This window comes from Talpa occidentalis, unplaced genomic scaffold (assembly GCF_014898055.3).
Source record: "Talpa occidentalis isolate TD23 unplaced genomic scaffold, MPIMG_talOcc4v2.1 talOcc4.13, whole genome shotgun sequence".
Taxonomy (NCBI): domain Eukaryota; kingdom Metazoa; phylum Chordata; class Mammalia; order Eulipotyphla; family Talpidae; genus Talpa; species Talpa occidentalis.
This window is the reverse complement of record NW_023601322.1, coordinates 11,270,046-11,288,660: the sequence shown is the minus strand read 5'-3', so window position 1 is coordinate 11,288,660 and position 18,615 is coordinate 11,270,046. Positions and strand designations below refer to the sequence as shown.

The window sequence follows — 18,615 nt, the reverse complement described above, 5'->3', positions numbered from 1 at the left end:
TGATGAAGGGACCTGGCTTGGTATGATGGTTGGAGATGGGAGACCTTGTCCTCCAAGGAAGGAAGTCAGAGGGGAAACGCCATTTGCCTTTCATTGTCCTTTGCTGTCCAGAACCTCTTCAAGCAGATTTGTGCTCTGCACCACGCAGAGCTGATCGTTCACTCACTACACTTCTAACCAAAGCAAAGTATGTTTCCTGCTGCCAGGGGCTAGTCATGTCGCTACCAGGAACATCTAGAATAATCAGGCTTCTGTCTACCTGACGGTAGAGATCTTGGTCATCGTGGTTTTCCTAACTGCGTTCGCTGTGTTAAAGTCTGTCCCGCCAAGGATGGCCACAGGAGATCGGTCACCAGTGAGGAGATCGGTCACCTCCGCCGTGACCGGGTCTCTGCCCCATCCACGCGCCTGCCCTCACATCACAGAGCACTTCTGCTCCGCTGACTGCTTGATTTCTGTGAAGGTGGCCTGGGCCTTTTCTTTGATGGTGTCTAAGTCCATGTTCTGAAGATTCTGTAACTGCCCAAGAATGGAAGCCTTGTCTTCTTCCTCTTCTTGATCTTCAGCCACCATTTTCCTGAGATCTTCTGGCAAATCCACATCATCTCCAGCCATCTGGATCTGGTTCTCGTCCATTTCACTCTGGTGGGAAAACACGTGTAGACAGAGATCAATGAACCATTCCAAGACACACAAACAGCCATATTAAAAGTAGCAGGAAAACACAGGTTTGTTGAGAAGGAAGGAATTGGCTGGTGTGCTTGGCTTTCTCGCTGCAGACCAGGGCCAGAGGCAGAAGCTGGAGGTGTGAGGATGCTGATATTTAACTGAGCTTGGAGGCCCACACATGCGCAAATTAGCAAACTATGGGGCCAAACCATGGGGGCAAATTAGCAAACTTGCATCTCCCTCTGGAGGCGATGCTGTTCCCCTCGCCCACCCCACTCCTGAGGGTGGAGAGGGAGACCCTCCAGAGGTTACTTAGGGAATTGTTCTTTGTTTTGAACTTGGAAAAGTGCGGGTGGGTCTCGGCAGGAATGCTCGCCAGGGTAATGTGTAAACTGCTTTCCATCTCCAAGTGGATTTCCTGGTGCTCATCTAGCTCTGAGGCTCCAAGTCTCCTTGCTTTTCCAGCTGATGCTTCAAGAGGCCACAGCCTTGGCCCTGGGCTCCCTTCTTTTAGTTGGCTCTCTGGGCAGAGTGGCTCTGGAAATAGCATGAGGGACAAGATGCACAAGGAATGAATAATTTGGGAGGCAGAGTCCTCACCTGAAGACCTCCAAGGGGGTGCCCTCTGCGTCAGCTGCCCAGGTGAGGGGCGCCTCGCTCGCACTTGGTTGCTTCTTGGCCCCTCAAAGTGCTTAACGGATTAATTAGTTCCTCATCAAATTGTTGTGGGATTAATTAGTTAGTTAATCCCCAGGGGCTCCCAGCCAACCTTCTATTTCTATTTATTTTTTGCTTGCCTGCCCTCGGGATCCGTCCTCCTCTGGGCACTGCAGGGAGGGAGGACAAGCGTGGCTGCAGCCTGGTGATCGTCAGCTCATGTCAGTGTAGGACATCTACCCTCACTGACGTACCCCGAATAAAATATAGGTGATTTGAAAAGGTATTCCTGGGAGTTCTGGCACTGCCCCCACCCCTCTAGTTGGTAATAAGAGCTCCATGGATGTCACCAGGCTTGAACCTGGACAGAGCAGTCACGGGGGCTAGAGGGACAGGTAGTGGGGTGGACAGATGATGTGAGCCAGCCTGCTGGGGCTGCAGAGGCCTTGTGCACTGCAGACTGCTCACGGCGCCCTGCCTCGCCTCTGCCTGCCACCTCAGCCAGCTGCTTCTGGAGATGGAGTTGCTTTGGGGTGACTTCCTCCTTCAGGGAGGACCTCAGTGAGGAGTATTTCATCCTTATTCTTCTTGTCTAGAGAAGGGAGGGCCATGGAGCTCCACCTTGTCTCACATCTCACAGAGGGACTCATGATCATCGCAATGGCTACCAAAGGTTTTTCTCAAATTGGGGTTCCTTGGGTCTGCAGACTAGACTTCTCCCCAGAATTTGTAAGAAACACATCTTGGGGCTTCACCCAGTCCTGCTGATTCAGAAGCCCTGGGGGTGGGACTAGGAATCTGTGATTTAACAAGTCTTACAGGTGATTCTATTGCTTGCTAAAGTGTAAGAGCTTCCGCTCCACCTTTCTAGAAGACAGGGGCTGTAACTTACTTATCAACGAGCCTCAGAGTCCAGGGGAGTGTCTGGCCTGAACAGACAATAGATGCTCAGTGAATGCTGCAGTGAGCCATTGTCAGGGACCACCTCAAACTTAATACCTAAAAGTGCAGGTCTCTGTTGCTATAAAGAGCTCTATTTTCAAGATTTATCTGTCTTTTCATAAGGACAGTACATTCTAGAGGTCAAGTGCTGGCTTGAGAATCAGATTGCCTGAGCATGAAAGTTACCCCCACCACTTACAGGCTGTGTGAGTTTGAACACATTACACAGCCTCTCTGAGCTTTATTATCTATAAATTGAAGTTATATCATTTGTCTTATAGTTTAGGATTAGTTAGACAACTGAATTATTTGGAGTTTATGCAGCATGTCCCAGCGGTTCAAAAATGGCGTAACCCTCAGATGTGGGTGGAGGATTTGTACTGGATAACTGCGTCTCCTGCACAGGAAGTCAGCCCCATCAGAAGAACTTCTCTCTTTGCACTCTCGGACCTCAGAATGGCCCCCTGACACGTACACAGACCGTGTACTGATCCTGATGGGGCTGTTCTCTGTGCTAGCACTGGAGAGGGATGAAGCGGTGCACGGAAAGGAGGAGGCATAGAGACAGAATGTCTCACGTTATCAATTAAGAAGCAACTGCTTATTGATAAGGACACTCTGCAAACAAAAGACTGCAAAAGGCAAGGACAGATGAAAGCCCGTGCAGAGAGGCCCCGCCCAAATCAACATGAACGGGTGATCCCGTGAGGAGTGGTCGAAACAACGGCACCATGTCTCAGGCAATTCGCGAGGCTTGTGGACTCCATGCCCGCGGTCCTGAAGCCTCTCCCCGGTTTGGGGAGCCACGGGGAGCTCTCACCCCGAGAAGTGGCAACTCTTCTCCTGCAGATGACAGATTCTGGGACCCTCCAGCCTGGGTTCCACCCACTCCGCGTGGTCAGCCGCCCGACCCTGGCCAGTCTTCCCTTTTCTGCTGTTTGAATTGTGTGCTGGGTTCTGGAGCGTGGCTGCCCGCCAATAAATCCATGTTGTGGTTATTGCCTTGGGCTTGCAGCCTGGGTGGTAGGTGAAACCTTCCCACTTCATGGAAGTTAGTCTTCTAGAGATCCCGCACCTGATAAAACACCCTTACTTTTCCAGCAAGCGGGGCCTATTCTTTTCCTTCTGGTGCTAGGCCCTCAGTTCTGGGCTCTTCTCAGTGGACCCAACTTTCCTGACCCCTGTCAGACCCACCCTTATATTTGTGGGACCTAAAGTGTGAGCCACGACGGAGGTCCCGGCTCATGGCACTCTTCGACCCTGGCTGCAGCCTTCAGCAGGAGCCCCGGTGTGCGGTGCCCAGTGCCCGAGCTCCTGCCCGCCTTCATTTCCTGTGGAACGCAGGCTGGTGGCTCAGGGCAGCCTTAGAAGGACCAGCCTGGCACAGGGACCTGGTTAGTCTCTGGAATACATTTAAGCGGGGAATTCAGGGCCCTGGATAGCTCGAGTGTGGCCTCACCCGAAAGGCGTTATGTTAAATCTTGCCTCCTCATTTTCAGGCCGTGTGACCCTGGGAAGTCCCTTTGCTTCTCGGAGCGGAGCTGCCTGTTTGGGAAGGGGCCTCATCTTCCTACCTTCCAGGGGGACAGTGCGCGACGAAGTAAGACATGTAAGTAGCCACAGTTCAAGGGTGTGGGGAGAAGGAGCAAACTGGGCTGGTGCGGCCTGGAGAGAAGGAAGAGCAGGCCCCACGGGGCCTCTGGGGCCTCCTGGCCCTGCCACCAGAAACAGTTGCTTGGAGGAAGGGGGTTCAGTGTCTCGGACCCCGCTGGGCAGCCCCAGAACTCCCAATCTGATGGAGGCTGGCCAAGAAAGGGGCACGGAATTGTATCTGTTTTTTTAAGAGGAAAATTTTAAATTCAACTCCAATGGGGCTTTCGACGTAAGGTGTTTAAAGTCTATTCTTTGGATAGATTTTCTTCTGTCTTCATGTTTATTCAAAGCAAACCATGCCCTAAATAGAGCAGACAAACACCAGGTGTAACTAAATCATATAGCTCAGCAGGAGGCTCTGCATTATTCTTCAGCGACTACCCCAGATTGACAACTCTGTTAATAGGATTAGTGCTCACTGTGGAACTGTTTTCTCTTATTAATTTGGCTTGACTTACATATACATTTCGAATTGGCTAGGGAGAGAGGCATGTTTGTTTTTTGATGTAATTTTATGGCTTTATTTAAGACATGATTTCCTCTAGTTGAAGAAGTAGACATCTCAGTGATGAGGTGAAGAAACCTATGTATTTTATACAAAATTATAATGTTAAATCCAGACTTGCTTTTTTCATGAAATTTTATTTTAATATAATTCTGTGACAGATAAATGCCTTCTGTTGTTTCGGATCCTTTGTTTTCGAGATGTAGGATTTTCCCAAAAATGTCAATCATTTGGCAAAGCTTTTGAACGTGAGTGTGTGTGTGTGTGCATTTGCTCAATTCCCACGTATCAGGCACCACACAAGGCTGAGGACAAAGACAAGAAAGTCAGCCATCCTCGTTGAGATGTGCACAGGGTGGTGGGTGAGAACGTTCAGGACCGCGACAATATAAGAAGAAGCTGCCATTTGGACTTTATAGGAGCGTGAAGAGGGTGGCCCAAGCCAGTCTTAGGTGGGGTGAGCGAGCCACAGAAGATTCTAGAACAAGTGACACTAGACCAGAGTCTTCCAGGAAGGAAAGGCACACAGGAAGCAGGGGTTAGGGGACAAACCAGAAGGAATGTTCAGTCTAGGCAGCGAGTAGAATGAGGAAAGCCTGGAGAGACAGGAGGCTTATCATGGCGTCCTGGCTGGGGGGTTAGAACACTGATCTCCAAAGTTTATTTTTTCAAATAAACAAGGGAGGAACAAGACCAGGTTTACATTTTGGAAATCTCACTTTTGAGGGGAACAGAGGGAAAAACGATGCAAGAGCTGTCCTAGTAATAGGGCTGAGGCATGGAGAAGCCCACATGTGGGGCTTCTCCCACACGGGAGGGGCCTTTGCCTCTTGGGCTTGAGGGCTCGGGCTGCGTCACCCTTTCCTGAGAGCCCAATGTCCTTCCCTCAGTCAGCGACCCAGGGAAGCTCTTTGTCACGGGAAACACCCGCCACATCATTTCTTCAGAAAACACAGTTCTGAACCCAAACGTGATGCAGTTATCTTCATTGCACCTGACAGCTCCTGGGAAGACATTTTCCTCAAATCTGCTCTCCGTCAGGCCTGGGGAAAGCACAGGGCCCAGAACTGCCTCCTGCTGGTTATGTCACTGGCTGGGGGCGGCAGGGAACGTGGCGAGGTCCCGGGCAGTCCTCCTCAGCAGAGGACAGGTTGAATGTGTCCAGTTCCCTGCAGACGGTTAATACTGTCCCCACAGCTGCTGGCCTGGGGTGGACGTTATGAGCTGGCACAGGGCTGAGAACTGGGCCATCAGCGAGGGGAGGGAAGGTTGTTTGTTGTTGGAGCCAGTGAGGATGTGAGTCTTGCTTTCTGCGCGGCGCTGCCGGCTTCGTTAGACGCTTAGGCGATGTAATCATGGCTACCATCTTGGGGGTGGGGGTGGAGGAAAAGAGGCATGAAAAAGTACTGGATGAGCCATGAGGAGGCTCCGTCCCGTTTGTCACGGTAGGACTTGTGACCTCAGCCAAGTTCCTCAATTTACAAGAGTTTTAGGACCACACAGTGAGTTTTAGGACTTAAGACATGTGCTTTTCTGTGTATAAAATAGACGTTCAATGAAAAGAAATACCACTCAGCAGCTGGCCAAGGAGCCAATGCCTGGGGGCCGCTGGGAGCCACACCTGCTCTCGGGAGAGAGCTGAGAGAGGGCTGGGGGGGGGGGTCCCCAGCTGGCCCTGCCTCTCCTGCAGTTCTGGCTAGAGTTAATAACATTACTATTTGTCCATATGTCTTTGAAAACTTTTTTAAGAGTCACCATGTTATATGACGTCTCCAGGGCTTAACTGGAAATCTGTACCTTTAACGAGCTTCATCCACTCTTCTTACCCACTGCTCCTGCCGTTTTTCCAATCTGATCTCTATCCACGAGTTTGGTTATTTCAGATTCCACATATAACTGAAGTCGTGTAGTATTTGCCTTTCTCCATCTGGTTTATTTTATTCAGCACAATGTCTTCAAGTTTCATCCATGTTTTCACCGACTTCAGGATGACCTTTTATCTGGCCGAATAATATTTCATTGCACAGACAATTATCAAGATGACCTTTTTAATTGCAGTAATCATAGAAGTAATCAATAAGCACAGTAAGCAAGATGGCAACCCCAGGAAGGGACATAATGACTCGGGAATCTGTGGCCCATCCCCAGCTGGGCAGCTCCTCACCAGCCCTGTCCTCCGTCTACCACCCCCCACCCGCTGCTCTAAGGTCTAGCACTGACTGGCCCTCATCCCTTTTCTGCCAGTGCAGTGTGGAGACAGTGCCATGGTCCTGGCCTTTTCCAATCACAGTGATGCCCATGGGCACTGCCTCCCCTCCTGGGCCTTGCTCCTTATTAGACCATCTACCACTTCAATTCCCATTGGGCTTCCATGTGGCATTCTCAAGGGTCTGCATAAGAGTTCTGCAAAACCAAAGACAGACCTAAGAGTTGCCTCCAGTCCAGGCCAGCGGCAGTAGCAAACCTGGAGGGCACTGGCCTGATTCAGCATTACCATGGAAGCAGCAGGGCTGCAGGTCTTACATGCAGGTCTTTAACCCATCTTGAATTAATTTTTGGGTAGGGTGTGAGATAGTGGCCTAAGTTCATTCCTTTGCATGTATTATACTCTTGGCTCCATAGTCATAAATGACCTGACTCCTCCCAGCCTGTCCTCACCCCTGCCCCTCACTGCACTGCCGCCTCCTGGGACAGCTGCTCCCTGGAGGGCCCACGGCTGGAACTAAGTATCACAAGAATGGACTTCACAAAAATAAAAGTCACCTTCAGATATTAGTTTCTGTTCCCCTCCATCAGCAGCCCACAGAGCCCGGGAAGAGCTGAGAACACGCGCTGGGCAGATGGTTCTCGGGGCCTGGAGGGTGCATGTCCCAGCTGCTGCCCCACCCTCCATGCAGGGACACCAGGGGGCGCGAGCCAGCCGGCTCTGGTCCCGCGCGGGCATTCCCCGCGGCGCCTCCACGGAAGCGGCCGTCTGGCTAGGGCTGGAGGGGCCTTTCTGCACAGACAGCAAGTCCGGCTGATCTTGGCGTGGGAGATGTGTCTGTTCCCCAGCGCCCCTTCTAGTCATGGGGGCCCAGCGGTGGTGCAGAACTTCTGGGGCAGGTGCAGCCTCGAGGTTGGGGTGCTAGCCACAGCTGTGCTAGCTTGGCTTGCTGCGGGACACTTCCTATTAGTCACTCTTTCATGGAGATTGCGGGTTGTGTTCACATGTCCCTGTGCCTCGGGAAAAAGCAGGCAGTTGTATTAGCATTTTTAGTACTTTTCACACTGAAGGCAAATTGTTGAATATGTGCAGAATTGTGCAGAATGCACAAGATGGGCAGTGTGTGCAGAATTCATTTTTACAAAATGCAGCCATGTTATACTAGCGCCCCAAGGGGACGCCTTCAGAAGGTGAACTCTTCCATGCAGGCGCAAGGGCAGATGCTTCCAGGTGACATTTGCATTTATATACTAGGGTTGTGTTTGGAATTTAGTCCTAGAGGTGTCGGTCTCTTCAAACCATTGGGCCACGCAGGAGAAGGAAAACCTCGTCCCTGGCTGTTGGTGGTGGGATTCTGTGGCCCTTCACTGTACAAATTGTCCCCTAAAGCTTACTGCAGTTTTCAGTCACATAGAGTCAATCTTGCACCCCCAATTTTTTTTGGTGGAGGGATGGGCACCTTGAATATAAAAGTAGAAAGAGGAGACTTGGGGTAGGAGAACTGCATGCAAAGTCTTTTGTAAGTGGCTGTTTTTCTTGCACCCAAGGCTGGAGGCAGGGGCTTCAGTGCTGCAGTGAGCCCGCGGGTTCCACCGGGGCATGTTGCAGAAGAGAGCTTGGCCTCTGGGGGAGTTTCAGGAAGTTCACCAGACACGGAGTGGAAGGCACAGTATTTAGAAGTGTTCCCCTCATCCAAATGCAAGCATGAGTTTTGCTCCCTGGATGAGACAGGGAGCATTAAGGGGTGGATCTCTCCCACAGGAGGGGGCGATTTGACTCATGGGTGACTTTAACAGTGCCCTTGCCTGGACAGGGGGTGCCTTCCCTTGTTGAGTGCCGGTGGCTCCTGAAGTCAGCCTTCCCTGGGATGTGCAGGGGACCCCGCCGACTTGGAGGTGGTGCTCGTGCTGTGGAGGGATCCACTTTGGCTTCTCCAGGTGGAAAAGGCTCTCTAAGGGAGCGTGCACCCCTGCCTGTGAAGATGAACGCTCAACCCAGAAGGTGCAGGTGGAGTCATTTAGTGGGGCTGGGGAAACCTCAGATGGCGGGGAAGTGGAAGAGTGAGACGAGCCCAGCACTGGGGTCACTGTCACCCCAATACAAGCCCAGAGCAGTGCATAAGAGCCCTGCATGGCCTGTCCCCTCTCCTCTTCCCATCACCAGAGCCTGCGGGCGTCCGCCCTCAGTAGGCATGAGACACATCTGATGGAGCCAGCAATGGCCGTCACTGCAACCTCATCTCCAAAAAGGGGGACCCGATGGCTCCTTTGAGACAGAGGCAGAATGTCATGGAGGTCGACCTGGGGTCTGCCTTCCTGGGGGCGGGGGTAGCCTTCGGCTCATTTCCTCTACTGGAAGAGGAGGTGGTGTTAGAAAATCCAGTCGGGAAGCGTCAAGGAGCTGATCCCGTGCCTGGCTTAGAAAGAGCTCAGCCAACCCCAACTGTTGTTCTCTGTGTATTTAGAGAGTTCGATCAGTTTTACAATGTTTACGTGAGAAACCGCATCGATGGGCTCGACTCCGTTGTGCTGAGAGGAAAGGAAAGCTGCTGGAGCTACATGCCTGGAATCGAATCTTTGTGACCTTCAGTCCAATGCTCTTGTCACTCCATGAAGATGAAGATGGAGACAAGGTAGCTGTACTGAGGGATCATACACTCGTGTGTTTGCCTGCATGCCTGTGAACGCACACCCAGGCCCTCATGGGCATGAGTCTTTGCTGGTCATAACTTCATTTTTTATGGCCTATAATAAAGGCTTACCGTGTCTAGCGTCTTACCTTTGGGAGCCTGTGCTTTGCCCGGACGTGAACTCTGAGGCAAGCCCTCTCTGCCTTTCTGTGTTTAAATGCAGCGTCTCGCGCCATCCTTCGAGGAAAGAACAGAATAAGGGGTCAGAGGATAAAGAGGACTCAGGACATCCCAGCCCCTTCTCGGAGGAGCCAGACTCGAAACACCCTTGTGAGTTCCCTGGGAAAGCGGGAGCTGTTCCTTTCCCCCCAAACATCTGCCTGTCTCTCCTGCTGTGGTAACTGAGTACAGACCCCAAGTCCTGGAGTCACTTGGTTCTGGGAATCTCTTGATGGCCACGGGGGAGAGGGGCAGGGTGGTGATCTTCACGCAGAGCTGAGCTCACCATGTTGCTCCAAGTGTGACTCGAGAGCCCCAGCAACAGCCTCACAGGAGCGTTTGGTGAGGAGCAGCTATTGGGCCTGACCCCAGGCCTCCCGTCCCAGAACCCCTGGGGACAGGAGGGGTCTACGCTTTAAACAAGCTCCCTGAGCAATTCTTATGCTGGAACAGGACTGTCGTCTTCAGGACAGGTCGTTTGGAGGCACATGGTACTTGGGGATCTAATGTCACCTCCTCTGGACCCCAGTTTCAGGACAGTGTTCCCCTCCCGGATCTGGAGGTGGCAACCACACACACTTGAGGGCAGCTTTCCAATGCCCTGGGGTGACTAATTGGACTCTCTTGCTCATGTGCTCTGGACAAAAGCAGACACCTCTGGGGACACCTGTAATGTTCACAGTAACCGCAGCCCCTCCCAGCTGCCAAGAAGTGTGTCACTGGAGGCTCCACTTACACCCTCAGCCTTGCCCTCTGGCTGTACCGGGCAGAACAACACCGACTTCATGAAATCTCTTTCCTAGGAATTTGGGGTTGGGGCTGAGAGGGACAGCGATCCTGTGTGGCTGGAAGTACCAAGTGAACTTGGAGGCCGTGGCTGCCTTTTCCACCAGCCATGCGGTCTGGGTAACCGAGTGAAGAGTGAGCGACTGCTGAGAAAGAAGCACAGGACAGATGCAGGAAGCAGAAGCAACCACCAGAGAGGGAAGAACTGTGCTTGTGGTTTCCCCAGAATGTTCTGGTTCTGGTTTAGGCTCCTGTGAAGACTGGTGGGATTTCTGCTCACGGGTTTGGTGAAGAATCTTTGCATAAAGCATTATTTTCAATAAAACACATTTCCTGTTTTTTTTTTTTCCTCAGGTGGATAAACTGGTTTCTATTTCTGGGCTTTGAAACCATCTTAACCATTACCTAGAAGGCTGAGGGAGGGCTGGTGTGAAGCCATCGGGTTACACTAGGGGTCCCGGGCCCAGAGGCCCTCTCTGAACTCATTTCCCCACACAGAAGGTCAGGTCTGGCGTAGGCATGAGACAGCCTGCGTGCAGTGTCATGGTTTTGGAAAAGGAAATAGTGACACTCCCAAGAGGCCAGTGACCTGGGCAGAAGGCCGTCATTCTCCCCGGTGTTTTACTATGAAGTTTTAAACAAAAGGAAGTTGAAGGATTTCACCGTGAAGCCCAAATACGCAACATCACATTGTACAGTAGCATCTTCCTTGCTTGTTTCCTCACCTGTCTAGCCCTTTCTCTCCATCCATTTATCCATCTTATGTTTTTTTTTTTTTAAGATTTATTTATGCATACAAGAACTGGGGTACAGGCCAGAGGTGTGGGGTGAGAGAATTTGCCAGAGACAGAGTAGGAAGCAGAACAGGTGGATCTACTGAAATACACTGCTGAGAGGAGCAGCGGGCGAGACAGGAGAGGTCTGCTGTGCCATGTGGGTAGCTCCCTGGCCAGCCGGAGATGGAACTCGTGCTGCAGAGCCTGCAGATAGCTTCATAGTGCTATGCTTAACCCCTTGCGCCACCAGGGAGGCCCCAACTTATGTTTTGATGCATGTCATGGTTCCAGACTTCAGTAAACTTTTCATCAGACTCTTCACCATGCCTACCACTCACACCACTCTGCATTTGTTTATAGTTTCTCTTTTCCTTTGAAAATTTTGCATGCAATTAAATGTACAGACTTTAAATAGTTAATTTTATATGTTAACTTCATTGGCACCCAGGGTGCCAGATTAAACATTATTTCTGGGTATATCTATGAGGATGTTTCCAGACGAGATTGGCATTTGAATCGGTGGACCAAGGAAAGCGATTGCCCTCCCCAATCCGGAGGGGGTATGTGGGAGGGCAATTCCAATAGGTTGAGCACTTACACAGAACAAACGGGTGGAGGAAGGGAGAATTCGCTGCTTTCTGTTGACCTGCCTGAGATTAGACATCCACCATCTCCTGCCCTTGATTCCCCATAAAAGTACCAACTTAAACAATCAGCCCCCAGTTCTCAGCACTACACCCTGGCTTTCTGGAGTCTTCAGCTTCCTGATAGCAGATTGTGTGCCCTCTTAGCTTGCATAATCATGTGAATCAATTCTTTATATTAAATCTAATATTAATGCATACATGTGTACATACACACATATTTCTCCAATTAGTTCTATTTCTGAGTGTAACTTGAACCCCTATTAGAATCTAAAAACATTACAATAGGAGCCTCCCTGGTGGCGCAGGCAGTTGAGCGCAGCGCTGTGAAGCTGTCCACAACCTCGGCAGTGCTGTTTCGGTCCCCACGGGCCGCGGAGCAACCCACATGGCACGGCAGACCTCTCCTGTCTCACCCGCTGCTCCCCTCAGCAGTGTATTTTGGTCATTCTGCCTGTTCTGTTCCCCACTCTGTCTCTGGTGAATCTTCTCACCCTCCCGCACATCTGGCCTGTACCCTGGTTCTTGTATAAATAAAATAAATCTAAAAATAATAATAAAAAAAAAACCATTACAGTGGCCTGAGAAAACTCCCTCATTCTCATCCCTAGGTAGCACCTGCTCCCCAGCTTGATTGGTGATTCTTATCTTTTTTCCAGATCATTATCTTTTTCCCAGCACAGACTGAATTGACTTGTTCCAGAACTTGACACTCATGGAGCCATGCACTATGTATTCTTCAGTGTAAGGTTTCTTTCACTCAGCATAAAAGCTTCTGAGATCTGTCCAGGTTGTTTTATTTATCAGTATCTGTTCCTTCCCACGGCTATGTGGGTAGACATAGACATCCACTATGACATCACTATGTGAGTAGACATAGACATCCATAGTAGAGTAGATCTACTATCTGAGTAGATCACCTTGGGTTCGTCCATTCTCTGCTGATGCAAACTTGGACTGTTACCCATGCTGGCTTGCTGCCAGGGAAGCTGCTAGAATATTTTGGTACATGGCTTTTTGTGGACAAGTATATTAATTTCTACTAGGTCACTATCAAGGCAGAGAATTGCTAAAGTTAAGGAAGACCGGGTTGAGTAAGTTTACTTGTATTAGAAACTGCCAGACTTTTTTCCAAGTGGTCACACTATCGCTCAGCTCATCAACTGGAATAACTAGTTCTACTTGCTCCACATTCTGGTCAACATCTGGTACTATGTTTTTTTTAACTTTGAACCATTCTAGTGTGTGTGTGTTTATTTGTGTATTATGGTATCAATTTTAGAGTTCTAGACATTGTATAACTCAATTATGGTATTAATGAGTTATATAGGCATTATATAATTCAATTATGGTGTTAATTTAGACATTTTGGTGGTGCACTTCAGTGTGATTTTCATTTTTGTAATGACATCTATTTTCACGTTTCAAATTGACTATTAATCTATCTCCATTGACCCATTTTTTTTCTTACTTTTTTACTGGAATTGTTCATATAGCTTAGAATGTCTTTAGCTTTTGGGGTTACATACTTTGTTAGATACATGTTTTACAAATACTTTCTCTCCATTTGTGACTTGTTAATTTATCTTATTAATGTGTCTTTGATGCATAAAAGTTTTTAATTTTAATAAAAATTTTGATCATTTAAAAAATTATAGCTATTTCTTTCAGGGTCATGTTTAAGAGGACTTAGAAAAGTTGCAAAGGTATTCTATTCTTTTTCTAAATTCTTTATAATTTTAGCATCTATATGTAGGTCTGCAATGTCTATCAAATTCATTTTGTGTGTGCAGTGTGAGGTAGGGATCCAAGTTCAGTTTTTCCCACTTGTTTCAGTACCACTTATTGAAAAGACCTTCTTTTTTCTGTTTATTTGGTGACAATCAAATGACTGTACAAGTTCCATTTCCCCCACCCTCACCCCATACAGACCCAGATTCCAGTCCTCCAGGGTCTGTTTACTAACTGCTCATAAAACCAGATTGCTCTGGGGCCTCCCCGGTGGCGCAGCGGTTGTGCGCTGGGTTGCGAAGCTGCCCGCAGCCTCTGTGGTGCCAGTTCAATCCCCGGCTGCTCCCCAGCCACCAGAGGAGGGTCCCACATGGCGCGCAGACCTCTCCTGCCGCCCGCTGCTCCCCTCAGCAGTGTACTTCAGTCCTTCTGCCTGCTCTGCTTCCCGCTCTGGTGAATTCTCTCACCCTCCCGCGCTTCTGACTGTACCCAGTGCTTGTGTAAATAAATAAATAAATAAATAATCTATAAAAAAAAATTAAAAAAAAAAAACAGATTGCTCTGTTTACTGTCACAGTAGCTTGTCTCCTGAATTGAGCATAAATTCCTGCAGAAGGAACTCCAAGTCCTCTATCTCAGTGCAGCCCACACAGTGCAAGCCTACAGTCAGCTCCAAAAAGTGACCAAGTCAAACAAAGCTCAAGTTACAAATGACACCATAGCAAATATAGTAACTTTTCTATTAGTACTAAATAGTACATGTAGTAAATTGGGTAAGGTAAAGGGGAGTTTTAATAGCATGGAGAGAAATGAAGGGATAAACAAACTATTATTTTACTTAGACCTTCCCAAGTGTCCTATTTAGGTACATACCACTTTCAGTACTATTACTGGCACTGGGAAAAAAAAAAAAAAAACCAACAACAAGTGAAATAAAAACGAATGTGCTGTAGAGTACACTGTTGAGATGTTTTAGTTTACAATTGGTAGAATCAAGCCTACTTTTCCAAAATGATGAGGACAGATTTAGGAGGCTTTTATTTACTACATTCACTTAAATTGTTGTAGATTTAAGAATGTCTATAACTCTGTACATGTAACTTGGGATGAACCATTTTTGATATCTTTATGTGGCATTGTAGTTGATGAAGCTCTTAAAAACTCAAGCATTAGGCCACAAGTCCCTCCTTGTGTGAGGAAGCAGGCTGATCCCATCGTCTTGCTGCTACATACATATCATCAATATAAATTTATATAAATTTATAATATTTAGACACAAACATACACACCCAATAGCTGGCAAATTACCCAATCCACTGACGGGTCTAGATATAAAATTAAGGAAAATTTTGTCATTAGCCACAGCTAAGCAAATTAAACAGATGCTATCTCTGTGATAGGACTTATTGCTTGGACATATTAAATACAGTTTTGTGTGATCAGATGTATAGTCTAAATTCTGACCATTTTCTTCACATTGGCCCACTTGAGTTGCAAGCATTTGGTTCTATGTCTCTACTTTTGTTTCTTCATTATACTTGTGTCCCTTTGACACGCCATCAGCAAAACTAGACAATAACCAGGAAAAGTGGCTTCTTTTGCCCAGTGTTATCCTAACACCAGCATCATTTTTGCAGCTGCATTTTCTTTTTTTTTAAATGACTTTAATTTACAGCTGAGCAAAGCATAATAAATTCTAGGTAGTTGATAAGCCACAATTTCTTTTAGAAAAAATACAATAGACAAGGTCTCCATTAAATGTAGGCTTTTGAACTTTCTTGGTTTCCTCGAGGTCATTAACCTTTTCACCTATAATCATCTTAGCTATGGGACTTAAGCAACGATTACCTAATTGATCATTAGCAAAGTACCATCATGACAAAAAAGAAATACTTTTCTTTTGTAACATATGAACATTTAACCTCAAGCTTGATGCTTCTTAGTTCACTATTAAAAAGTTCTTAAATTAACTCTCTACCTTAAAAAATTACATAGGTCACACTTAAACATTTGAATCACTCTTCAGTGGGGAAACATTGTTGATATTTACATTCCATCATACCCAACTAAAATGTGACTATTATTTCATCTTCAGTATATTTTATATAGTCAGGAGAATGTCTTTAGCTTTTGGAGTTATATGCAGAAATATTTAGGGGTGAAGTAATATAATGTCTATAATTTACTGTAAAAATGGATCTATCTGTCTGCCTACCTAGCTATCATCTATCTACTTTAATAGCAATCATGTTGACTTTATGACATAGGTATATATGGGTATTCATTATACTGTTCTACTTTTATCTTTAAAATTTTCATGAAAGACAGTAAAATTTACTTAGACTCTTTGAGAAGCCAAGTCTTATGACATAATTATCAGGCTTCATTTTCTAAGTTTATTCTGCATGTGTAAGCTCAAGAAGGTGGCCCTGAATGTTCTTTGAAGCCCTCTTTCAGGTGCTAAGTCTGGACTCTTATCATTTGAAAGCTTTCTACTGGTCAGGAGGGTGAATTTCAGGAAGATTATAGTCAGGCTTACGACTTTTCATCTGAACAATGAAATTAAGGCAGTTAAAATATACCTTGGCCAGAAAATGTTAAGCTCCTGATGAACAGCATCTAGGCTCATTATGACTTTTCATTAGCATTCCTGTCAGTAAGATGTCATAACTACGGATGCTCAGAAATTGTTCCTTTCAGCAGAACACACTCTCCTAAGGATAGATGTAAATAGAAAAAGGAAAGACATGTGGCAAGAAGAAAAGAGACTGGGGTGCTGAAGAGGGTATGGCAAGGATTACTTTGCTGCTTTGAAAGGGAAATGAAGTCGATGTACTCACTTCTCCTCAATCACTTGCTTCTGATACTCCTCGTATTCCTCTCTATTCATTCCATGAGCCGCTGCAGGATCAGAAGCACCTCCTTCTTCTTTTTTTTCTTCAGACCCGCCACCAAATCCTAAATTCTTTATCTGGTTACTTATCACACTTTTCATAAAGAAAGCCATTGTTTCTACCCCAGAAAAATAAAACCTAAACTCAGACAAAACCCCAAGAAAAACCAAATACAAAATCTCTAAATATCCTCAGCGATAGCCACACATTTCTGAGCAAAGGGCCCCGCACAGCTTCACCCACTAAAGGGTGTGATGACAGAGAAGAGTGGTTTGGGGCCGAGCTGGATTACAGGGGAACTCCTGAGCATGGAGGCAGATGGTTCAGATTACTAAATCACCCCAGCAGATGCAGCTTGCCCCCTTCTGTATTAAAACACTAAGCTCATTTCAGAGGGTAAAAAATCCCTCACATTATCAAACCCCCCTCCCTACCCATTTCTAAAATTTAAATTGTAAGCACAGCAAGACTTCATCTAGAGTTCTGTTTCAATGAAATTAATCAGAGCTGACTGATTACAGGCCTGTAATGGAATTTCTAAATTCCACGCTTTGAGCAAAACATCCTGTTGAAAACAGAGTCCAGTGAAGCTCAAACCCAAAATGCTTCATTAAGCAAAAAATAATCCTTTGATCCATCATTTTATCTCACTGGACTCTTAAGTTTTAGGCCAGGAGCTGCCTTTTGGCTGGGTTGTCTCGGTCCTGCCTCAGTAGTTACTGTGTTCATACATAAATTATACCCAACTGAGACAAGTCCACAGGGCAAGCCAGCGGCTCCTTCACTGACATCTGGAAGATTTCCTCAGCCACCTCCTCAGACATGTTACACTTCTGCATGGAAATGACGTGATGCTTTCATGCAGCATCTTTCTACATAATGGGTCCCCTTTCCTCTAATCTGCAGACCACTCCTAGGTGCTCTATTCCAGCTCACTGGTGTACTTGAGGATGACTCGATGACACTTTGTAAAGCAGATTAATTTATACGTACAAGAACTAGTGTACAGGCCAGAGGTGTGGGGGTGGTAGTGGTGAGAGGATTCACCAGACAGGTTGGGGAGCAGAACTAGACAGATCTACTGAAATACACTGCTGAGGGGAGCAGCGGGTGAGACAGGAGAGGTCTGCTGTGCCATGTGGGTTAACAACCTGGCCTGCAGGGGATCTAACTCCTGCTGCAGTGGCTACTGATAGCCTGATAGCGCTGTCTTCAACCCCTGTGCTACCAGGGAGGCCTAATGAAGCAGATTCTTTTTTTTTTTTTTTTAAAGACTTATTTATTTATGCATACAAGAACTGTGGTATAGGACAGCAGTGTGGGGGTGAGAGGATTCACCAGAGTGGGGAACAGGCGGATTGACTGAATACACTGCTAAGGCGAGCAGCGGGTGAGTCAGAGAGGTCTGCTGTGGCATGTGGGTAGCTCCCTGGCCTGGGATTGAACTCCTGCTGCAGTGGTGTGGATAGCCTCATAGTGCTGAGTCTTAATCCCTTGTGCTACCAGGGAGGCCCCAGTGCAGCAGATTCTTAATGGTTGTGGTTTTCCTCAGGTCAAGAGAAGAAACGAGGGCCTCCCTGAGTCTACCATTTCCTGAAACTACTTTGTAAAATGTCTGTTGAGTCTTTCTCAAGGCTACTAACCCTGTGTAGGTGTAGGGTAAGGAAAAATGTCAGGCTTTTCTGCCCTCCCGCCATCAGGATAGATGATGGATCCTGGAGGTCCTGAATGCATGCCTGATGGCGGGCACCTGGAGTAGGGTGTGGGCATAGGTAGATGGGATTCACCTGGGCTGAGACTGGGCTTTTAGGGGCGGCGTCACGGGGACGCAGCAGAAGCTGAAAGAGAAACTGAGAGAGAAGCAGAGAGTAGGCCGAAGAACCCAGATAGTAAAGACTTGCTGGGGGCTGGGAGGCCTGCCAGCCTCCTGGCCCCCCAGTACCCCTGCCTGCCGTGTACCTGGTAAACCCCAATAAAAGCCTGAAAACCCACTGAGGGCTCCAGGACTCCTCCTTTACCCGGTATGCTGGATCAGAAAACCTGCTCTGTGTCCTTCCTGCCCCTACACCCTGTGAGGAGCAGTACAGGGAAACTAAGCACCCCTTTCGGTGAGCAGCAGGGTCAAGGCTCACCCCTAGATTTGTCGGACACCAAAGCCCTACTTTCCCTTTCATGCCACAGGGACTCTGAATTGGAATGACTTGGTTAAATGGTGTTTGCCAAAAGATGAAAAGATTTTTTGAACTGCCATCAGTAATGGCTTAAATATTGAATATATTGTTCTGACTTGTTTGTACTGTTCAT

The 18,615-nt window shown here is 47.5% G+C and overlaps 1 protein-coding gene across 1 annotated transcript; it reads right to left on the bottom strand.

Annotated features, from left to right (window-relative positions):
• Positions 1–414: 414 nt before the first annotated feature.
• Positions 415–16,455, bottom strand: CPLX4 (complexin 4). Its single transcript, XM_037509701.2, has 3 exons — positions 16,258–16,455; positions 9,411–9,498; positions 415–642 (listed from the first exon to the last, which is right to left on the bottom strand). Exons 1-3 carry the CDS (start codon positions 16,422–16,424, stop codon positions 415–417), a joined length of 483 nt encoding a protein of 160 aa, XP_037365598.1. The 5' UTR covers positions 16,425–16,455.
• Between the last annotated feature and the right edge of the window lie 2,160 nt (positions 16,456–18,615).